General features: G+C 36.6%; 2 protein-coding genes across 5 annotated transcripts in view; one reads left to right on the top strand and one right to left on the bottom strand.

Moving 5' to 3' along the window:
- COL4A6 (collagen type IV alpha 6 chain) overlaps positions 1 to 9,227 on the bottom strand; it is a 309,755-nt gene extending 300,528 nt beyond the window's left edge. For all 3 annotated transcript variants that reach the window (XM_074391649.1, XM_039464115.2, XM_074391650.1), the window contains exons 1-2: positions 8,974 to 9,227; positions 8,726 to 8,777 (exon numbers count right to left, since the gene is read on the bottom strand). In XM_074391649.1, the coding sequence (XP_074247750.1) occupies positions 8,726 to 8,777; positions 8,974 to 8,984 (63 nt within the window). In that variant the 5' untranslated portion in view covers positions 8,985 to 9,227. The remainder of the gene's footprint in view (positions 1 to 8,725; positions 8,778 to 8,973) is intronic.
- COL4A5 (collagen type IV alpha 5 chain) overlaps positions 8,740 to 24,784 on the top strand; it is a 243,291-nt gene continuing 227,246 nt past the window's right edge. Inside the window, exons 1-2 of one of the 2 annotated variants that reach the window (XM_003935864.4) lie at positions 8,740 to 8,796; positions 10,805 to 11,005. In XM_003935864.4, the coding sequence (XP_003935913.1) occupies positions 10,925 to 11,005 (81 nt within the window). In that variant the 5' untranslated portion in view covers positions 8,740 to 8,796; positions 10,805 to 10,924. Of the gene's footprint in view, positions 8,797 to 10,559; positions 10,595 to 10,804; positions 11,006 to 24,784 lie in introns of those variants that run through there. The other variant, XM_074391651.1, reaches the window with a different exon arrangement.

The following is a 24,784-nucleotide window of genomic DNA, read 5'->3' as shown; positions in this document are numbered from 1 at the left end:
ACAATGAGAACACATGGACACAGGGAGGGGAGCATCACACACTGGGGTCAGTTGGGGGAGACTACTGGAGGGACAGTTGGGGGTAGGGAGGTTGCAGAGGGATAACATGGGGAGAAATGCCAGATATAGGTGATGGGGGCATGGAAGCAGCAAAATCCATTGCCATGTATATACCTATATAACAATCCTGCATGTTCTGCACATGTACCCCAGAACCTAAAGTGCAATAAAATATATATATATATTTTAAAAAGAACTAAGTACACACATACAAATGAGTACAAGGAAAACTGAGGAAAACTAAATAAGATCAGTAGGTGTTATCAATGTCACTGTCCAGGTTGTGATATTATATTATAGTATTACAACTAGGAGTAAACCGGATAAGGGTACATGAGATATCTCTGTACTATTTTTTACAACTGCATATGAATCTACAATTATCTCAATAAAAATTTCAATGAAACACTCAAAAAATAAAAAGTAAAAGAAATCTCAGAAAGGTAAAATGAGTTACTCTAAGTCACACAGCCAGGAAGTGTAAGCGGGCAGAGGCAGCATTTAGACAAAAGTCTGATTCTAGAGTCCTTTCTCTTAAACATTATACCATTGAACGGGGTTGATATTTTTCTATCATTTCAATTGTTACTGGAGTTAACATTAGTGATTTTTAAGATAGACAAAGAAAAGGCAGCTTGTTGCAAGCCATCAGGAGATGTTTATTCATTTGAAAGTCAACTACTGATCACCTATGCTCAGCCTGGCAGTATCCTGGACATCCTAAGTACAAGGTTGAAGAATGTAGCATAGTCACATAAGTATAGGAATCTTAGCACCACGTGGATGTGCTACCAAAGAGGCCCAAAACTGCTTGGAAGCACAGGAGAAGGAAGAATAAATTCATTCTCAAGAGGTTTGGGACCCTTTCTTAGAGAAAATGATATTTGAACTGGGCATTAAGGATTGAGTAGGAGTTCACTAGATAGAAAAGAAGGTAGAAACAATAGAGAAGGATATTCCAGAGAGAGAAACTACATATCCAGGAGCAAAGAGATGTGAAAGAACCTAAAGTGGTTTGGGAATGGTGAGAAGTTCAGTCTGAATGAAGTGTAATATATACTATGAGTTTGGGAAAAAGGACTGATAGGAAGAAGAACACAGACATGAGGCTGGAAAATTAGTTGGATCAGAAAATGAAAGCCCTTAAATGTGCCAAACCAAGTAGTATGCATTTTATCCAGGAAGAAACAAGAAATCAATAAAGGCTTTAAATTAGGAGATAACACAATTGGCTTTGTTGTTAGTAAAATAACTCTGGTGGCAATGTAGAGATAAGGATGGAGTCAGGAGGTAGAAAAACTAGTTAGGAGACTACTGATGTATGAAGGTGAGGTTTGAAGCTAACTGAATATGAATTGAAAAGCCAGATTCTATAGATTTTTGGTTAAATTATCAAAGGTTGGTGGGAATTTTGGAAATAATGAAAGCTGATGGCTGATTCTGTTGCTTTTTACTGAAACTGGGTGGATGGTGATGATATTTAACAAAAATAAAAAGATCATAGCTGGTAGAAGTGTTATGGGCAAGAAAAAAAAACAGTTTCACCTTTAGGTATACTGTGTTTAGGGCAATAAAAATAGTAATAGCTGGCTTTGGTCGAGTGCCTATACAAAACTCCAGGCACCGGTTTAAGTGTTTTATATATAACAACTCACTGAGAGACAGGTAAAGGGGATTAGTAGGTAATTGGAAATATAGATTTAGAACTCAAAAGAGATGTCTTGGCTGGGGATATAAATTTGATAATCATCACTGTATAGGAGGCCTAGCTAAAACCATTGAGGCAAGAAGACAGTAAAGCATTAGATATTGGGAAAAAAAATCACCATTTTAGGACAAGAGAGTGATAAAGATTATAAATTCCATAACAGCAAAGTTCATGCCTAACCTGTTCACCACTGTGTCACTAGGACCTGGCATACTACCTGGAATATAGTTGTTGCTCAATAAATATTTTTTGAATAAAATAAATACAAAGATTAGAGAAGTATAAGGAGAAGTAGTGAGGCAAGTCTGTGTCGTAATCCCAAAAGATACAATCCTGAATGCCATAATCCCAAATGTTGAAATCCCAAAGATCAAAATCCCTAAAGTCTAAATTCCTAGAGTCTAAAATCTTTAACATCTAAAATCCTGAACATCACAATACTGAAAGATTAAAATCCTGAATGTTGAAATTCTGAAAACTGCATTCTGGGGAAGTGTGTTTTGGGTTGCAGGTGGGATAGTTGTGTCATATTAGTTGCATCATGTGATGTGGAACTATTATATTGTTATTGTCTTTATTTAGAAATTAAGTATGGTTTAACAAGATGCATATGGGTGCCAAGTTGACAAGGGGTAGACTTGTGAACTTAATTTTCAGTGCCAGTTTGACTGGATTAAGGAATATCTAGAAACCTGGTAAAGTATTTATTTTGGGTGTGTCTGTGAGGGAATCTCCAAAGGAGATTCATTTATGAGTCCCAGTGGACAAGCTAGGGAAGATCTGCTTTTAATGTGGGTGGGCGTCATCCAATAGACTGGGGGCTGGGAGAGAACAAATACAGAAGGCAAACTGCTCTCTCTCTCAGAACTGGGGCAGGATTTTTTTCTGTTGCCACGGACATCAGAAATTTGAATCCATGAAAGTACACTATCACAATGTTGACTTTGTGTGTGTATGTAAAAATGTGAAAACTTCCTCAGTGATGTCTTTTTGTACATCTGAATGTGTGAATGGTAAAATTTCTCAAGATTTTGGCTCGTTGGATGACTGCATATATGGTGGTCACCTATCATGGTTTTTTATCTATCTTGTCAAAAGACTGGTTGTTCATCAAGGTATTTCAGATAACTCGTTATAAAGCCGGATGCACATAATTACCAACCATAGTGATATGCTTTTAAGCATTTTCCTTTTGACCTATTTCTTTACGGATACAGTTCAAATACTTATGACTGTCATACCTGTGTTACTGTCACTAGTATATACTGAGTGTTTATCCTTACAAAACTATGTATGTTATTAATGTCTATTTTATTGTGTAAAGTGGACTTTGGAGTGTTTGGTTGTATTTTATGTTTCTCAAACAACTGTCCTTTTAAGAATGTAAGTAAATATCTTTTAAGGAATTTTTAAAATTACATTTTCCAGAATGTTTTTGGTATTTTGATCTTTCAGGATTTCAACATTTAGAATTATGAGATTTGGAATTATTTATTTCAGGATTGTGATCAGCTTCCTAGTGAGGTATAATGTCTTAAAAGCCAAGGGGGAAAAGAAGTTTCAGAGTGAGTGAGAAAGACCAGATGACACAGTGAAGTCAGTTAGAATGGGGGCTGCAAATAAGCCACCTCGTTACCAAGTAGGGTTTGGCAACGAGGCAGCCATTATTAGCTTGAAAGCAGGCAGTTTTCCCGGAGTAGATTCAGTTGGGACTGTAATAGGTTGAAGGGTCAGTGGTTGGTGAAGAAGACTAGACAATATACAGGAACTTGGGGTTAATGCAATTGAGGAGGTTAGAGTTATTAAAGAAAATGAAGTGATTTTTAAAAATTCATTTTTATAATGGAGGAGAACTTCAATATTGTTTATAGAAGAAAAACAGAAGCCCTAGGAAAGGGATCGAGTAAAGAAAGTAAGAGAGTTGATAATTGCTCTTAGCTTATTTTTCCATCACCATTTTCCTTTGAACATGCTTATTAGGTCTTCTATTTACATTTAGTTAGACTTTAAAACAAGTAAAAGCCCTATGATCTGCCTCACTGGGACATTCAAGCAGCTATAAAGGACTTGATAGTTTAACATAGGCTGATGCTATCCCCAGTGTCGTTTTTATGTGTATGTCTTATCACCTATATAGCGTAAGACATGTCTGCACTCCAAGTGTATAGACAAGGACTGGCTCTATTGCTCAGGCTGTAGTGCAGTGGCACGATCTCAGCTCACCTGCAATCTCCAACTCCTGGGTTCAAGCCATCCTCCCACCTCAGCCTCCCAGTAGCTAGGACTATAGGCGTGCACCACCATGCCCAGCTAATTTTTGTATTTTTTGTAGAGACAGGGTTTCACTATGTTGCCTAGGCTGGTCTTGAACTCATGAGCTCAAGCAATCCACCTACCTTGGCCTCCCAAAGTGCTGGGATTACAGGCATGAGCCACTGCACTCAGCCATACTTTTAAGATTATTCTAACAAGGATCCATGGTGCGTGCCTATAGTCCCAGCTACATAGGAGGCTGAGGCAGGTGGATTGCTTGAGGCTGTGGTGTGCCACAATTGCACCTTTGGTAAAATTATAAAATTATCCATATAATTCAGGGAAATGAAAACAAATATTAATAATTTATTTCAATCAGTTTTATTCTATCAATGAAGTAATAAGGCAACAGTATACTTTACTCCAGTCATATGGCTTATTATGAGCTTATAGAATATATGAGCATATTTATTGGAGACTCCAAACTATGCTTAAAAATTAAAAGATTATTGGCACTTAGGGTCAACACAGTTCTGCTCATGTCTGAACAATATTAGAAAGTGACTGTTTTTGTAAAATCAATTTTCTTAAACTAGGGGTACTTATTAATGCCATGTACTACTTTGGAAGCATAGTGAAGCCTATGGACTCCTATTTAGAGTACTGTTTTTTTTTTTTTTTCCTTTTGAGACTCTGTTGCCCAGGGTAGAGTATATTCACAGGTGCGATGATGGTGCGTCATAGCCTCGAACTCCTGATCTCAAGCAATCTTCCTGCCTCAGCCTCCTCCTGAGTAGCTGGGACTACAGGCTCACACCACTGCACCCTGCTAGTTTTAGAAGTATACAATAAAATACATGGGCTTATACTCAGGCACACACCACTGCACCCTGCTAGTTTTAGAAGTATACAATAAAATACATGGGATTATAATAGAAACTGATTACATTGAAATACAATAATCAAATACATAAAATAATTTTTGTTATGTTAATATATTTGCTTTCTTAGTAACACTTTAGATAATATCTATTATTCCCTCCTCTTCTATCTTAAAATATATTTGAATTTGACCTTTAAATACTGTAAATATATTAGCATCTATGTATTATCTATTTAGTCATTTGATGATTTACTTGATACTGTACTCATATATTTCTATCAGTATCCTTAGTCATTCAAAGATATATATATAGATAGATAGATATAAAAAATATATTTATATACATACATACACACATGTATATTATATCTTATAATTTTTCATAGCTAGCTGATGTAGGATATTTGCTAGCCAGCAAAGTAGAAGAGTACTTTAAGAGAGACATAGCCCCAGATAATGCAAATATTTCTGTTGATCTTTAGAACAGGAAGAGATTGTCTCCATCTCTGAACTCCCTTAACGTGATATTCATATTTTGATGATGGCTGTAAGACTGAAAATCACCACAGCAAGGACCACGCTGGGCATGTTACAACTTTAAATAAAGAATTTGGTATTTCTCTCAGATCTTGATTTAAGTGCAGCTAAAGGCATTTTACCCATGCTCTTTGCAGAAGGGACAATATAAATGCTTTCTCTTCTTACCATCCTCCCAACCCAAGTAAGTATCCCCCTAGGCTTTTGGTTTTAAGTATGCTTGGATGTATCAGACCCTTTCCTGAAAGCTCATTTGGATGGGGCAAAGTGTGAAGAAAGCATAAGGATCTGACTACTTTGGGATATATATTTTTTCCTAGATATGTTGACTTATGGTGAGATTTGTATCTTTCTAGTCTTTTCTGTAGCACGATGCAAGTGCATGTAGATAATAACTTAACATTAAGCATCCTATCTTCTGAAGAACATAATGACTGCCACTGTCTGAGAAAGCAAATTCCTAGAGAGTTAGTAACTATGTTTAAATAAATCTTTTCATGCTGTGCCTAGCTTAGGACAGCCCCTTAGACAGTTAGACCAAAGACAATTACGTGTGTTCTGAGATCCTAGGTTCTATCTTATGCAGGTAAATTGCGATATTTCATCTGAATGAAGATCATTATTCCTGTAAAATAAATTTAATGAAAGCTCATTCTTTAACATGGATTTTAACATTTAGCTTTCCTTTACTTTATATAGATGTGCTTTGTAAACTTGGGAAAAGAAAGAGACCAAAAGCACCTAAATGACCCAATCTTTAAAAGTTTGCCAATATTACTGGCAACTTAATTCTCACAGCGAAGAAACTTTCTCATAGCAAACCACAACATAGTTCCAGCCAATCTATTTTTAATAGCTATTTTCATTAATATTAGGCAAACATGGCACAGAGAATTTAAATGTTTAAAAAAGTCCAAAAGCTGAAAAACCACAAATGCACAAGGATAAACTGGAATTGAGTGTAGAAGAGAGCCCACCCATATAGATGAGAATCCATGCAAAGAATGTAAAAGACAAAACATCCCTTCAGAAAGGCCGTCTTCTGATAACTTATTCTGTGACTCTATTTTTGTCATTTTCTCAAAACCTTAAGAAAATGGTTTTACAATGTCAAAGATATTGTGAATAAGTAATCAATAAGCAAAGGAAGTGGCTCTGTACTTAAGTAAGTCAAAAAATAAAGTGTTGTCTGTGGATCTCAAGGTCTATTTTAGTCTTACCATGGTCAATCACACTGACATGACAGGTGACATCGTAAAACAATGACACAGAGTCTAAAACCCATACACCAAAGCAGTACTTGATTTTGGAGAATCATTTCAATACTTGAAAGAACTGCAAGCATCATCCTTCAGTGGCTTTAAAAGATGTTAAGTGACAGGATGGAGTGTTTCTGAAGTCTTCAGCTATCTGGAATGATCTGTAGTGTTTATCCCAAAAGTACACTGAACAAAATCAGCCAGAGTCTAAAAATAAAAGTTTTTCTTGAGGGTTTTCTGTCCAAGCATGACACTTTTACAAGTGGCAAGATTCCTGGATGAATTGTTAACTAATGAAATATTGGCATTTTCAATTAATGCAGTATTGAGCCTTAAGGTAATACATAACTAAACGTGTATATTGAAGGAATAAGATGGAGAAGTACACAGAATCTCAGTTCAGTATCTTTGCTCACGGAGTCTAGATTTACTTACATAGGCCCTGATGTTGAGTTAAAGGGTCACAGGATGTTGATATTCAAGTTTTCTAGCATAATTCTCTTTATTTATTTATTTATTTATTATTTATTTATTTATTTATTTTTTTGAGACGGAGTTTCGCTCTTGTTACCCAGGCTGGAGTGCAATGGCGCGATCTCGGCTCACCGCAACCTCCGCCTCCTGGGTTCAGGCAATTCTCCTGCCTCAGCCTCCTGAGTAGCTGGGATTACAGGCACGAGCCACGATGCCCAGCTAATTTTTTGTATTTTTAGTAGAGACGGGGTTTCGCCATGTTGACCAGGATGGTCTCGATCTCTCGACCTCGAGATCCACCCGCCTCGGCCTCCCAAAGTGCTGGGATTACAGGCTTGAGCCACCGCGCCCGGCCTAATTCTCTCTTTATAAGAGAAATAACCTCACTTCACTCTGGTATTTTCTTAAAGAAATCATATGCCAAGATAAAATAATCAATTTTTTCATAAACACATTAGGTGATTTATTAGGTTGAATTAAGTCTGGCTCTATAATAGTAATGTAAAATATTTAAAATATTTAAAAGTAGAGCCAATCAGTTAAAATTATCAAAAGCCAAAAGACAAATATTTGGAATATAAATTCATCTGTCATCTATATAGTGAATAACTTTGGGTATCATTAAGAATTTTTTTTTTTTAAATACAGCAGTGAAATGGTACTCAACAGTTGAACAATTTCATATTCAAACTCAACAGTTTTTATTTCTGCCAGCATAAGTAGCTAGTGCAACTGGAAAATTGCAGCATCTTTGATTATTTGGGTCACTCCATCTTTGTGAAATTATCCTAGTAATTCCACTGGCGATTTCTCTACTTTCTGGGACCCATCAAACTTTTCTTCGTCAAATGTCCGCAGAAATTTCTTTACCTGCAGTCTCTAGTTGATTTAGATAACATCTAAACAGCCTATGAAATAATAACTTAGAATTTTTTTTCCGTCATCACCGCTTTATGTTTTAACTTTCTGATGATGCAGAAAACGAGTAAGAGGACACATCAGATAGCAATTGAACATCACCTAGTGGTATCAGTTCAATTCAGGTAGTTAAAGAATCCAGATGTCACCTGGTACTGTCAAAGAACTCTAAGCATGTACTTAAGTTTAATTCCCATAGCATCTGCAGCACTTTCAAGTCCCACTCCTTGTGCTCTCCTCCCACACTCAAACTAGTGTGCGAATTCAAGTTCTTAAAGACCAGGGAAAATCATGTTTCTTCTGCTGTGGAGATTGATGCAGAGGAAGGCATCAGATGCGAATCATCTTAAGCCGTCTGCGGAAGAGGCTCAGAAATGTGTGCATCTTGTGTCTTCTACTTTTATTTTCCCAACCCGTTACGAAGTTTTGGAAGTTACCTTGGTTCCCAAAACACGCACTTGACACCATGTTATTCCTCTCCAAGAATCTCATTAACTCTCATTAGAAAGGGGAGTGGTGTGGACTCTGCCTCCCGGTGTAAATCTCTGCAACCACCTAACACAAATACTAGAGATGGGGATGATGAGAGGGTCAAAGGAGGTGGAGGGGAAAAGGTCGGGAGAAGGGACTCACCGCTCCTGCCAGTTCCTCGGTCAAGCACAACGTAACCAGGAGCAGCCACAACCTGAAACGGGAGAGGAGGGGTGAGTAATATGGGCTCTCTAAGCTTCGGGGTCCTGCGTCTGCCTGTAGCCCCCCGAACCCTTTTGGATGCCTGCTCCCACTTTCTCTGCAGTGACAGAAGTACAAGTATAGTCCCGGCCTGGCAAAGTAACCCGAAGTAGGAAAGAGGAGGGGAGCTCGGGGTAGCAACAGCTCACCCAGGGTGCATGCTTGCGGCTCCTCCGGAGCTGGGTCCCGGGAGACTGCTAAGCGGCTCCGCGGCCCCGGCTCATTGGGGCTCTGCTGATGCTTGGAGGCTGTTTCCTTACTCAGAACAGAGCAGGGGGACGAAGCAGCCCAGTTTGGAAGAAACTAAACACAGCTTTTAGATAAGAAGTGCCCCAAAGGGAAACAGGCTCAGCGGTGCCCGTTACAACTTGCAGCACTAAGGAGATAGTTCCATGCAGCTGGAGAGGAAGGAATGGAGGGGAAAGGGGCGGGGCTGTCTGCTGTCAATCATCCCCCCTACCTTGGGCAGCCGGTAGTCTTTCTCACATTCGGGCACCTTTACACACAACAGCTTTAAATATCTGCATAGCTTCACACACAGCCGCTTTGAGACCTATATGCTAAGACCTAAGCAACTGTGCATCATATACTTTCATACTTTCAACTTTACTTTTAAGTTACACATAAAGAGACATGGGCATGCTATTCCCACATAGACAGATGGGCCCAAAAGTGTCCTTAAACACATGCTCAAATGCAGACAACAATGATTCTAATTGATTGTACACTAGGCTCTTGGGAAGGGGAGACAGTTTCTGGAGTTGTAAATCTACTCTGAGCTCAGCAGAATATAAGAATGAGTGGGCCCTCATGAAAAAGATCCAAAATCTTGAAAGACTCTAAAGTGGTTAATTCTAGGGAGATAGAAATGTTGTGAAGAATTCTTTAGCAAATTCTTGAAGATTCTCCAAGGAATCCGCAGAAAGTATTTTCTGGTCCTTTTGTTACTTAAAAAGAAAAATCTATATATCAGAATTATCAAAGGAACATTTAAATTGACTTTATTTGGGAGATATAGATTCAGCAGCCATCAACTCCATTTAAATATTTCCAAGCAGGTGTTTGTATTAACTTTAAGGAACATTGCAATAAAGTTATTTAACTCCCTGGTCTAAATCCTTCTGAAACACAACTACAATGAGAGTCAATACCTTTTATATTAGCTAATATAGGAGGCATTAATTATGACATTTATTGTAGTTAAACGAAGAGTTATAGCTGTATTATAATAATATTATACCACAGAATAATTATCAATACCTGCTGAATGCTCCCATACCTTATTTGTAGATAACACATAAAGTATTCACACACATACACTTATTTTCTTACTTGTTTATAAGCATATACTTTATTTATTTCCAATATTTTCACATCTTCTGCTTGCATGTAGAAATTCTATGTTCTGTGAGCAGCTGGAAGGTAAAGAAGCCCAGAAGCCCAGGGAGCAGCGACCAAAATTTGTTTCTAATGATTAACAATAAAAAGAACGGCCTCTCTGAGATCCATCCGCTAAAAAAATAGTCCCAGTTCAGGTCTATTTGTAATTGGCTTTGGTGCTCACACCAATGAGAGTTAAACAAAGCCAGAAAAGTAGTATCAACGGAAGGTGCAAATTAACGAATAGAAAAGCTTCCCGGTTGGACTCATGGTGCTCAGTCAACTAGTCTGGAAGTTTCCCTCCCCCAAATAACTGAGTGTCACTCCCTCGCAGGTTGCTGGTGCAGTCTAAAACTGTGGCGGAGTGATACTCAAAATTCCCTTGTGCTGGTGAGGAGGGGGGCCTTTCAGGGGGAAGAGAGGGAGGAAAGTAGATCTGTAGGAATGGAGTGAAGAAAAAGTTTGCAAGTCTGGACAGAAGAGAAAAGTTCTCTTGAGAGACCAGCTTTGGGGAGGGGAGGGGGGAGGGAAGAGTAGCTCTTTCTTTTTTTTTTTTTTTTTAAATTTCACTCTTAAAGAGATTCTTTCTCTTCACCCAAGCCTCACTGTCCCTTTCCGGCGCTAACTCTCTCCATATAAACCGTCAAGATTATGTCAATTGGTTAGAGCCAGCCGGTGATTTCGTGCGGGTGCTGAAGGAGCTGCGGTAGCCGGAGAAGAATGAAACTGCGTGGAGTCAGCCTGGCTGCCGGCTTGTTCTTACTGGCCCTGAGTCTTTGGGGGCAGCCTGCAGAGGCTGCGGTAAGTCCTCTCTCCCCTCCCCCGCGCCCATCACCGCGCTTTCACGCTGAAATTCCTTTTTTTTTGGTCCTTTTATCTTGCTTTCTCCTCGGCCTTGACTAGGGAATTCAAATTTGCTTTCTCATGTTTAGGAAGAAACGTTATTTACAATACGGGTAATACAAGCCTTTTGAAGTCCCAGGGAGACGTTTAAGTGCTTAAAAATAGTGCTGCTTGCTTCCCTGCAGCTAGCTGCTCTGGGGGCAAGAGCAAAGTCAGAAGTGGGGGACACTAATTAATGGCTCATTAGGTTCTGGTGGGCATTTAAAACTTTTCCTCCCCTCCCTCCACCCTCAGGTGTTTCCCTGTCTGGCGGCTAACCTTTTCACTGCTTGTACCCAGCCCACGCACTCTTTAAATTTTGTCTGTAGTTTAATACTTTGGCTCTTCTAAAATCTAGCTTCCATCAAAGTGTTTAGCGCCTCGGTGAAGTTCTTCCCCTTTGCTCTTTCCTTAATCAACATGAACCTACCCCCACCTCAAGTCATTCAAGCCACTGACCTGCTTTTCCCTTTTGACATTCTTGTTACAAATGAAATGCTAAGGTAACATACCAAGAAAAGTGAGGGAAAGCCTCAGGCTTCAAGTCTTTTGCGTCTTTTTTTTTTTTCTAAGTTATGGAGTTTTTGTTTACGTTTTTTTTTTTTTTAACTCACCAAGGCACCTGAACAAATTGAGAATTTGTGCATCACCTATTTAAAGGAAAATACTCCTTTTTTAAAGGAGAATCAGTGTTCCAGTTTAAAGGAAAATGGGGGAAGGTGTACATGTGAAATGCCAGCAAAAAACTCCATTCAGTTTTAGGAATGTAGAGTTAAAACCTCAGTATATCTCTTAGAAGTGTATCTGGGTAGTCCCACCCACTGTCCTATTGGGGATGAGGGGCAAATGTTAAAAAGTGAGTGGCTTTGTGAGAGAAAGTGTTCTCCAGCCTGAAGCCCATCATCTTTAATTTTATATAACCTCTAAGACTAACTGTGTGACAAATTATTTAAATGCATTTGAGTGATCATTATGGATAGTTTTAAAAACTGTTTAATATGAGATCATGGCTTAGGCCTTCACATGCTTGAGTGACTGTCAATTCTTTATAAGCAGCTGCTATGTAACAGCTTATCTGGGTCCACTTTTAAGTTAGCTGTCTAGCTTCTCTATAGCACTTAGCATACCTCAAATCACATGTCCTCTTTCTATCCTTCAGAAGGCGTGTACCCAAAACTTTCATGTTACGCTGAGCACAACATAATTATGATAGCAAATATGCTGAAAAATCATGCATGTCAAATATTTTTAATTATGCATGCCATAATTTTCTTCCATCAAAGTAGATGGATGATTTAACAATGCTTTTTTTTTGATGCAGAGCATTTTAATGGGGGTAAGGTTTAGCCAGTCAATAGGCTACAGACTGTTGGATAAAACAATTGTGCTGTTGAAATTAGTTTTTAAAAACATCTTGTTGGTGCCCTCTGCTTATAGCATTTGGACCAGGGAAAAAGATTTTGTAGATGTTTGATTAAATATATATATGTTTTTTGATGTTGCTATTAACAAATTTGCATCAGATGACAACTATACAGGTATGTATTGCAACACTACACATCAATTTACATTAAATCACTTTACATTAACAGTGAGATTTCTTTTTATTGACAAAACTTGAGAGCAAGCTTGTTTTCTTGGGTTCTTAAACTAATGATTGAGTATTCATGAAGTAATTAAAGTTCTTTCCCTTTTCCTCCTATATAATTTTTAAAGAACATTTTACATCCCCTTTTCCTATCATTAGGATATTGTGCCTCTATTAAAACCAAGGGTTGGTTTTTCCTGGTTCATACATCAAAATTTTAATCAGTCAAAAATATGAATGATACCTGCTCTCCATACTAGTGCTGGAAATATCGGTGACCATTTCCAGAGTAAAACTGGATAGTGGCAGTGCTAGTTGTTGACTGGAGTAGTCTAGTATTGGGGTTTTTATATCAAAAAAAAGTGTTGCTGTTTAAATTGCTTTACTGTTTTATAGAGAAATGATTTCTTTATCTCTGAAATCATGCCAAATTGGTACATCACAAATATGTGGAAGATTTTTTGATTTTAGGTAGAGCATTCATTGGGTAGAGTCAAGTAAGCTCTATGGCCAAAGGTTAGTAATAAGAGAAGACAGTTTTAAGTTGGAAACATAATTTCTAGTGATGGAAACAACATTTTTATGTGAAGGTAATTATGCCTGCACGGATTCACTGTCAGTGGGATATGCACTTAGATTTGTAGATGTGGGTAGCATGTAAAATTGTCAGTTCTACTTTACATAGTTAGTAAGTTGTTTTCTGTGCGGTATATTGGATATTTTCCTCTACTTTAAATGTACTATCTACCCTGTGACCAGCAGCACAAATTCATCAAGGGTAGGAGTATTGTTTGTAGCCGTGAAACACTTCGTTCTCTATGAAGTATATAGCTCCATAGGAAAAATTTGTCGTCATTATCATAATAATTATTATAGATAACATTTTTGAGTGTTTATTATGTGCCAGGCACTGTGCTAATATGAATGATCAGACACATTATCATATTTAGTCTTCAGAAGACACTTATGAGACATATACCACTATTATCCCAACTTTACAGATGAGAAAACTACAAATTACAGATGTTGAGTACATCCCCAGAAATCCTGTCATGTAGGCAATAAGTTATGAAGCTGGAAAATTTGAATCCAGGCAGTTTGACTCTAGAATCTTTGCCCTTAATGACTGTCCTATACTACCTCCTTTGTATGTGGTCTATAGAGATTCACTGGTGTGTAAAGTATTTGGATCTCTGCCAGTTTTTTTTTTTTTTTTTTTTTTTTGGACACAGGAGGTGAAATGGAAATGATAATGGGGGTTACATGTCTTCCTGCTGATGTTAGGAGAAGCAGCATGGTGTAATGGAAAGAGCTTTGGGCCTAGAATAAAAAGATCAGAGTTTGACCTCTGTATCTGTATCTATATAGAGTGAGATTATTTAAAAGCGATCTAAAAGCAAATGCTGTTGAAGGTTTTATGATTTTATGCAATTACAATATATAAACATTTCAACTTATATAACTACTATAATTTGTGACAGATGATTTGTTTTGAAGGAATATTTGCCTTATGGTTATTTAATTCCTCTGTTACTGCATTAATTTTAATATAACAAACTTTTCAGGAGCGTGTCTTGTGAAACAATGGTATGTGCATATGGTAGCATACTTTACTTAACATGGTTAATTTAGTTTTATTGTTTTTTTTTTGTACCGATTTGCCTACATATCATATTCAATTTTATTCACAAACTATATATATATATATATACATATATATATATATATTTAGTCTTATGTATATATTTATATATGTGACTGTCCCGTGGCAGTGTAAGACTTTGTCTTTTTTCCTGTATTATTTACCTTTTGATGTCTGTACATGTAAGACATTAGACTCTTTATGTCCCTGATAACTTGGTTGAGATGGTGTCTGCTAGTTTTATCCACTCTAAAGTCAGGATTTTCTCCTTTTGCAATTACAAAGTGAGACTATGCAGGGCAATATTGTGAGACAGTGGAAATATCCTGTTTCTCACCATACATTTGCCCCCTAATTTTAGCATCCGTTGATGATTCAGACTTGAATAAATTATTATTTTTACATTTGCCAGATGTTGATTTCAATTTTCAACATTTTTTCATTTATTAACTGATTGAATTATATTGTTAAAAAAAAAACAACTTTCTCTTCTCTACTGTTAATGTATGTATTTGTTTATTAAGCTGTTTACAGCAGTATGGGCTTAATGAAAATTTGTTTTATTCTATAGGTTATAATGAATTATACTCTTACTACTTTTTGTTTTTGCTGAAATTACCCCAGATTTGGCCAACAGGAACCCTTTCAAATAGATTCTTGTTTCCCTTCAATGTATCTCCATCATTTTTAAAGCACCCTCTTACTTTATGGCACCATGGAAGTTCTAGACTCATTTTTTAATTTCCTTGTTCCAACTCTGGAATCAGAATATTTTCTCCAATGAGCTCTGATTCTTTTTATTGGAGAATGGTATTTAGAAACCAAGATCTGGGTGCTTGGCATGCTTGTAGCTACTGAAGTGTCATTTCTAGGCCCTCTCAGCAGACAGAACTAGGAAATATATGTATATATGCACACATACCTGTCTCTAAATCAATTTATTAAAGTACCTCTTTATATGTGTTAAAATCATAGATTCATAATGATACCTCTGATTCCAGTCCAACACTCTAGAATAAATATACATGTGATCTCATTCTTTTCTGGTATCTCTCTTTACATATTTTGTGGACTTTGTAGAGGTCTTATACAGAGTCTTCAAAAGGTTGGCCTCTGAAGTCAGACCTGGAATCTGACTAGTAGATATGTAACTTTCAGCAAAATAGTAACTTTTGAGTCTCAATTTCCTCATTGGCAAAAGGGAAGGAATAGCACCTATCTTACATATTTTTTTGAGGATAAAATGAGAGAAAGTTATGTAAACCATATAGTATTTGACCCCACAGTAAATGTTAAATCAATTTTAGATTTCATTGTTGTCACGATATTTATTGACTTACTATTTCTTACTACATCAACTCTCAAATCCTGCCCCCCACCACCTGATTTTCAAGACCTATCATGATCTTTCCCCTCATCCAACCTTATTTTTCATTACATTTTACAATACGCTCCCTCCAGTCTAGCCTAGGTAAGCATTCCTACAATCTCATGAGCACTACATACATATTTTGGTCCTCCATCTTGATTAGAATTCTGTGGATCCAAGCCTTTGCTCAAGTCCAGCATAATGTTTATATTTATTCAGCAGATATTTATTCAGAAAATTCTAAGTTCTCAAAAATTTCTTTCATGTTGTTCTGTTTCTACAATCATGGAGGTGTACTGCCTACAAAACATTTGTGCTAGTCACTGTGGCCAAAATTGAATAAGACAAGGTTCTTCCCTTCATGGAGTTTATATACTAGTGAGAATAGATAAATATTCCTGTGAAACTTTCCCTTACTATAATATCAAGTGCTGATTGTACCCTTCTTTGAACATTTGTAATATTTAGCCTCTCCCAGTTTAGTATCTGCATTTATATGGTCTCACAGGCATTTTGTTTTACGATATTTTATCTGTTCTTCCTATTAGATTATAGGCCCTTTTGAGGCAATAAGTGTATATTTGTTCATTCATTCAACCCATTCATATGTTGATTTTATATGATAGCAAAAGTAATAGGTGCTCAATGTTGGCAACTTGAAAAATATAAAGAAAAATTTAAAATGTCCACAGTTTCACAAGCAGACCAGAATTGTGTTTGGTGGGCACAGAATAATGGTGTGTGTTTTGATTATTATTGTTTTTATTATTTTCTTTCCTATGTATCTAATCTGTTTTTAAAAATAAATTGAGCATAGAACAATGACTTGTAAGAGTACAATTTTTGAATTGTAAATGTTATGTTAAGGTTTGAAAGTGAATCGTGAGAATTTAAGCACAATTTATGTTTCAATTTCTGTGGTAAAGTTTTGATTTCATGAAGATACTGAATTTTTAATATACTAAAAAACCTGATTAAGCACTTTTACTTGCTAATAACTAAAAAATAAAATAAATTGGTTAAAATAAAAACGTTGGGATTATGCTACATATAGTTTTATTTCTTACTGCTTGATCACTTATCAAGCATTTTCCCATGTTACTAACATTCTAAGTTTTAAAACATTATTTTAAAATTATTACATACAACTTGTATTTATACACACCCCAATTTATTCACCTGTTTGCTTTTGTAGAATATATTTAAAACTGTCAAGATTTTTTAGCCATCATAAGAAGTGCTGCCATGAACATTTCTTATTCCATATTCTTATTATTTTATTGTAGAATATATTTTAAAGTGTCAAGATTTTTTTAGCCATTGTAAGAAGTGCTGCCACGAACATTCTTTATTTCTTATTTTTTATTATTTTATTGCTACAGCCTCCTTCATGGGGAATTAGCAGGTTAAAGGCTATCAGCATTTTTCAAGTCTTTGATACATACAGTAGACTCTGATATTTAGGAAGGCCATATCAACAGATAAATTATGGTAACTTTCTTTAGTGGTTACTATATTGTGTCCTGTTAGGTAGCTAATGTTATTTCCACTTTTATATACAAGGAATTAGAGGCCCACATGGGTTAAATAACTTGCCAAAGGTCATGCAGTTGATACATAGTTAGGCCAAGGTTCAAACCAAGGCTCTAGAACCTGCTCATGTGATTCTCCTTAATCCCTATTTCATACATGATAGATAATAGAGAAAAGTAAAGTCATCATGAAAAGTTGAATAATTCTCATTGCCCTTTCTGTAAACCCTTCTGTGACTGGTCACTTGAGATGATTCTAAAGAAAGACACTCTGCTGGCTCATCTTTAAATAAGTCTTTACCATAACTGCCTACACCATTTATCCTTAAGGGCTTAAATTTTGATTTCGTGAACCATACATCCTCCTACTTTTCTCCCCTGGACAGAAGGTGGAGCTTGCCCTCCACAAATATCTCTGCCACTGACCCCTTCTTAGCTATAACAACTATAAATTTACTCAAATCCAGTGACATTCTCCCTCCCCCAGAAGAGTTTTGTGAATATGCATCTGAAATGAGAGCCCCTTCTGCCATCTTTTCCCACCCCGGTCACCAGCCCCTGCACTGTAGCTGCTTTTAAGGCTTAGGTGCTGTCCCTAGCTTTCATCTCTCCCTTAGTGATACTCCAGAAACTTCCCTTCATTAATTCTTAATCTGTTTTTTTTCACTTTGTGGGGAAAATATCACAGCTTCAATTTCCTCTTTTTAGAAAATTAAACTTGTTAGTATATATGAAATGTGAGGTCCCTCATTCATTTTGTACCACTCCCAATTTGTAACAGACCAACTTTATCTTCTCCCCACATTTCCTCAATAGCCAAATGACTTCATTGCCTGCACTGTAGCTTGTGCAATTCAAATGTGTTTCTCTGCAAAGTCACAAATTGTTATGCATTATGGTTTTTCCAGGTGGCATTTGAACAGCTGAACTTTAAGCTTCTGAGTGATAGGGATCTGCTCTTGCCAAATTACTTTCCAGCTTGATTTTACCAATTATACTCCTATCAGTAGTGTATAAGAGCGCCTGTGAGACAGTATTTTTTCCCCTATCTACTACAGTGACTATGGAATTGATGCTCAATTAATTGCCAGTTGGTTGGATGATTTGGTCCTATCCTCTAATGACTTACTTTTTAAAATTGAATCATTCCATCTTCTCATCCCCTTCTGATGATAACAGCCATGGAACAGAAGTAATTTTGAAAATACATTCTTTCTAATTAACATAAATGAACCACCTAGACACTTAGCTAAATCTTTGTTATAAAGATTTGTTTCTAAATAGTAATAATTGAGGATTTTAGAGAAACTTCTTCAGTGTGATATCTGACACATAGGTTCCTTTCATTTTAACAAACCAGATTCTCATTTTATGCATCAGTGCTTGAATTTATTTACCTTCATAGTCCAGGTCCAATCATACTTTGTTCCTTTAGCAGCTTCTGCTGGCCTTTAACCAAAAGGGTAGTCTATGATGGCACTTGCTACCTTGTTGAAATGGGAACCTTAAATCTATTCTTTTTTTTTTTTGAGACGGAGTTTCGCTCTTGTTACCCAGGCTGGAGTGCAATGGCGCAATCTCGGCTCACCACAACCTCCGCCTCCTGGGTTCAGGCAATTCTCCTGCCTCAGCCTCCTGAGTAGCTGGGATTACAGGCACACGCCACCATGCCCAGCTAATTTTTTGTATTTTTAGTAGAGACGGGGTTTCACCATGTTGACCAGGTTGGTCTTGATCTCTTGACCTCGTGATCCACCCACCTCAGCCTCCCAAAGTGCTGGGATTACAGGCTTGAGCCACCGCGCCCGGCTAAATCTATTCTTATTCATTAATTAAAGACAGTCAAAAGCAAATGTTATAAAAGAAACAGGCATTTGCTAAATTTAATTTTTAGCTTCTTCTAAGTTTACTAAATCTGATGTAAATGTCAGATACTAACTTGTAGAGAATGTAAGAACCATTTACAAGCAAGTGTTAGTCTGTTTAATGGAATTGTGTTTTTGGCAGTGAATAATAAAATAAGACTTCAAGAAATTCTGTTAATCAATTTGTATCATCTTATAATTCAATCAAATAATATTTTTCCTGTATATAGGAAAACTGGCTTGTTTGCTCTCCAAATTTCTTTTATAGTATATATGATATTAATTGAGTACTGTAAGAGATATGGAACTTTGAGCGGGGGAGTGATATTAAAGTGGGACACGACTGAAAAATTGTTTCGTGTATTCTGTATTTACAAGCCATCCAGAACCTTGCTAAAGGAGGACTGGTCCTTCTCTGTCCTTATTCTCACAATTTAAGTGATGTAGTAAAATGTTTCTGTTTATGGAAGATAGGCATGATGGTGCCTGTTTATATCAGATAGGTTGTTTTTCTTGCAAGTGCTAAAAAACACTGTCTTAAACAATAAAGACAATTTTTAGCTCACATAACAAGACATTTGGAGGTAGATTATTTCCAAAGTTAATTAATTCAACCATATAATGACACCATTGAGGACTAAGTTCTTCCCATTTTTCTGTTCTGCCATACTTTGCCTGTCAACTTGCCTTCTAATATCAGTGCCCCTTGTTCTGAACTATTCATGTGTATCTCTTCTTACTAGCAATGAAAACTTTCTAAGGAGTCCCACAGCACCACACTGAAAACATCTCTTATTTATCATTGGTTGTAATTGTGTTATATGCATATGGCTACACCAGTACATTGGCAAATGGAATAGGGACATAAAGGTAGAGTTAGACCAGTCACTTACACAACCGCCTCTCCCTGCCCCTCACTAGGCCAAAACACATTGCTACCTAGAAAAGTTGGAGGGTGGAAAATATCTAAGTACACTCATGGTGTTTTTTGGGGAAGAAAGAAACAGTTTGTTTCACAACCTCATGAGTTTGTCCTCAGGATCAGTTGATAGAAAAGATTTGTGAGAAATTGGTGTATTTGTTAAGTGTAAGATACATTACTTCTCTAGGGAAACTAATGTTTTTTGGAGCTCTACAAATGAAAGTTGTTGTCTATTCATAGGCATTTTAGAGCTGGAGGGACATTGGTGATCTTTTAGGCCAGTAGTTCTCAAACTGTGGCCTGTGGACCCCTGGGGTTCCTGAGATCCTATTAGAGAACATGAGGAATATTTAATCAGTAACATTATCTTGGTCTGTTTGGGCTGCCATAACAGAATGCCTCAGGCTGGGTGGCATACAAACAACAAATTATATCTCATTGTTCTGAAAGCTGAGAAGCTGAAGATCAAGGCAGATCAAACCTAAGATTCAGTGTCTGGTGAGGGCTCTCTATCCGGTTCATAGATGGTAGCTTCTTATTATGACCTCACATGGTGAAAAAGGGAAAGGGCTTTCCTCTCTGGAGGGTCCATTTCAAAGACACTAATCTCATTCATGAGGGCTTCACACCATGACATAATCATCACCCAAAGGCCCCCACCTCCTTATGCCGTCACCTTGGGGATTAAAATTTTAAAACATATGGATTTTTTTGGAGGGGACACAAATGTACAATTCATAGCAAATATGAAGAATGTTTACTTTTTTTCACTATGTTGACATTTGCACGGATGGCGAATAAAATTACTAGCGCAGTGTACCACATTTTCTTAGGAGTTGTATTCCTCATACTCTCGGTGGGAGGGGTAGAGCCAGTTTTACTTCAGAATGTCTTCAATGTAGCATTAATTTTTATTGAATTTTGACCCTTGAGTGTATGTCTTTTTAATATTATATATGGCAAAATGGGAAGTATACAGAAAGCACTTCTGTACGCTGGAGTAAGATAGTTGTTTCTAGGAAAAGCACTTGTGCAGTTGTTTGAGTTGCCAGCTGAACCAGTTGATCTTTGCATGGAATGCCTTTTTGTTTGTTTTAGAGACAGGATCTTGCTGTGTTGCCCCAGCTGGTCTTAAACTCCTGGCCTCAAGAGGTCCTCCTGCTTTGGCATCTCAGAGAGCTGGGATTCCAGGCATGATCCACCAAGCCCCGCCAAAATTCATTTTTACTTGAAAAAACAACTGAGACAAACTGTGGTTATTTATACTTGGGTATTTGGCAGGCATTTTCTTGAAAATGAGCACAGAGAGCCTATTACTTCAAGGAAAACTAATGGCAGTATTTGTGGCTAATGAAAAATTTGAGCTTTTCAAGTCACAATGAGAATTGTGGAAAACTTGACCCTGACACCATGAGTGTGATAGCTTCCCAAATCTTAGACTTTTCTAATACAGGTGGTAATTACATTAATGTGTATTTTTTATATTGTGCAATAAATTGTGTTAACATTTGGAAGCTCTGCATATTTCAGTGAACTAATATTTTCCAAATGACTAGTACACAGTGTTACAAAATCATGCATAGGTAAAAGATCCATTCAAAGGGCAAGACAGATCAACAAGTTTAATATAATTGAATATAAAAAGCTAGTTGATAAAGTTTTAGATTCTACATCACAACTAACCTTATCTTAAAAGGCTATTAGAATGCACACTTTTCCAGCTATGTAACTGTTTGAAACCAGATTTTCTTCACATATTTTAACTAAAGCAATGCATTCCAAAGAAGAAAGGAAGAAACAGATAGGAAGGTCCAGCTTTTATCATAGCAAAGAAATCTATGGAAAAAGTAAAATAATCTCTTTTCCCACTATTTTTTTGTTTTGGAAAATATAAGTAACTTTCATAAAAATTCATAGTATATGTTAACATTTAACAGGTTTATCACTTGAAAATGAATAAATAAATAAATTTAAATATTGCTCAGTTTAATTTTTATATGGTATATGTTGATAGATGTAATCTAAATGATGGGATCTTCAATACTTTTTAAGAGAATAAAAAGGTCTTGAGACCAAGAAATTTGGCAACCACTGCTATAAGAGACCAACTCCATCTTTTACATGAAAGTGATTAATGAAAGATGATAACTAGCTATTTAGTTGCAGAGGCAGAGATGGAAGCTGTATTTTCTGAATCTTATTCTCATACTCTCTCCAGTATACTACATTGGTTTAAGGATTGATAAATTGATAATATGATGTGGTAATTTGATTCCTCATGGTAGATACAGTTAAAATACTAAACAGAAAATGTAGATACTAGATTGTACTCATCTTGACTACCATCTTCAATCTAATTGAAGTCAGAAATATTCTTGCTACACAAACCACAGCAGAGGAGAAACACACAAAAAATGAGCTAAAGTTGCAGTTACTTTTAGGTACTAAATTGGAAAAATCATGAAATTAGAGTTCTTATCTTACATATCTTTTTATTCACTACAGTACATGCACTGGTTTCTTGTATATAGTTATCTCTAAGTAAGTAGTTGTTGAATGGATGTTGAATTTGGGGAAGGAGTAGGTTTATTTGGATAACACCAAGAAGCAAGATTTAGAATCAATAGGTTAAGTTACAGGAAGTCTGGATAGCAACAATTTTCTAACAATTAATTATTTGCTACTTAGTAATGGAAATGTCTCATTAGTAATAGAAATGTTCCTTTACTAAAAATGCTCAAATAGAAGGTGGGTGTTTCTTTGTCTGCCAACATATCCATGAGGTCCCTTTGGACTCTAAGATTCTATTTTTCTGGTAATTTGAAGGAAAATGCTTTCTTATTGAGCTCAAATCTACTTCTATGATTTTATTAAGACAAGGTCTCCTGTTGCCTAGGCAGGTCTCAAACTCCTGGACTCAAGGGATCTTCCAATCTAAGCCTCCCAAAGCGCTGAGATTACTGGTGGGAACCACCACTCCTGGTTTACTTCTATGATTTTAAAGCAAATTTTAAGTATAATTGACATACAATAAAGTACATATATTTCAAGTGTACAATTTGAGTTGTGACATATGTATACACTTGTGAAACTATCACAACATTCAAGTTAATGAACAAATAAATTACTCCAAAGGTTTTCATGCGTCTTTGTAATCCCTCCCTTCCTACCCCCATCCTCCATACCCAAATAACCACTCATCTGCTTTGTGTACAGTACAAAGTTTCATCTTCCAGATTTTTATATAAATGCAAATATATGATATGTGTACTTTCTTTGTTCTGGCTTCCTTCGCTAAGCATAATTATTTTGAGATTCATCCACATTGTGGTGTGCGTCCATAGTTTATTATTTTCTTGCACAGTAGAGTTCCATTTTATTGATGTACCACACTGTTGATGGACATTTGGGTTGTTTTTAGTTTGTGGGTTATTCAAGTAAAGTTGTCATGGGCATTTTTTTGCACATTAATAGTACTAAATTGAGGTATAATTTCCATAAAGTGATATACACTGATCTTAGGTGAACAGCTTAATGATTACTTAACAATCATATACACTTCGGTAACTACCAACCAAGTGAAGATGTAGAACATTTCCATTACTCTGGAAAGCTCCCTCATGTCTATCCCCTTTCAATTCCTTTTGCATCTTGTCTAAAAAATAGTAAGCCCCAAGGTTGTGAAGATATTATCATATGTTTTCTTTGAAAATCTTTTTTTTTTTTTTTTTTTTTTTTTTTTTTTTTTTTTTGAGACGGAGTTTCGCTCTTGTTACCCAGGCTGGAGTGCAATGGCGCGATCTCGGCTCACCGCAACCTCCGCCTCCTGGGTTCAAGCAATTCTCCTGCCTCAGCCTCCTGACTAGCTGGGATTACAGGCATGTGCCACCATGCCCAGCTAATTTTTTGTATTTTTAGTAGAGACGGGGTTTCACCATGTTGACCAGGATGGTCTCGATCTCTCGACCTCGTGATCCACCCGCCTCGGCCTCCCAAAGTGCTGGGATTACAGGCTTGAGCCACCGCGCCCGGCCTGAAAATCTTTATAGTTTCAGATTTTGTGTTTATGTCCATTTTTCTTACATATATACCCAGTTGTTCCAGTATTGTATATTGAAAAGAAAAATTCCTTTTTTTTTCCATCGAATTACCTTGATTATTGAAAATCAATGGAATATATATATACAGGTCTAGGTTGAAACTCACTAGTATGTTCTATTCACCTGTTTGTCCTTCTGCCAATATCACACTGTATCAATTACTTTGGCATTACTTTGGCAGCATCAGTCCTTTACAGTTCCTCTTCTTCCGAATTGTGTTAGCTATTGTATTGGCTATTTCTTCCATATAAATTTTACATTAATTTTGCCAAAGTTTGCTTAAAAACCTTTGAGATTTTGATAGGAATTGTAACAATTCTATAGATCTATTTAGGAAAAATTGAAATCTTAAAATTATGTTTGTTTTTCCAATTCATGAACACCATATACCTCTCCATTAATTTAGGTATCTTTAATTACCTTCGTTATAAAGGCCATGCACATCATTTTAAAAATTTCTTCTATATGATTAATCCTATTCTAAATGGTATCATTTTAAAAATTTTATTTTTAGTTACTGTTGGCTAAGATGTAGAGATGTGATCCATTTATATATTGATCTGTTTTTTTTTTTTTTTTTGACACGGAGTTTCGCCCTTGTTACCCAGGCTGGAGTGCAATGGTGCGATCTCGGCTCACCGCAACCTCCGCCTCCTGGGTTCAGGCAATTCTCCTGCCTC

The sequence above is a fragment of the Saimiri boliviensis genome, chromosome X, assembly GCF_048565385.1.
Source record: "Saimiri boliviensis isolate mSaiBol1 chromosome X, mSaiBol1.pri, whole genome shotgun sequence".
Lineage (NCBI taxonomy): Eukaryota > Metazoa > Chordata > Mammalia > Primates > Cebidae > Saimiri > Saimiri boliviensis.
The sequence above is the reverse complement of the archived record's forward strand: the minus strand, read 5'-3'. Positions and strand labels throughout refer to the sequence as shown.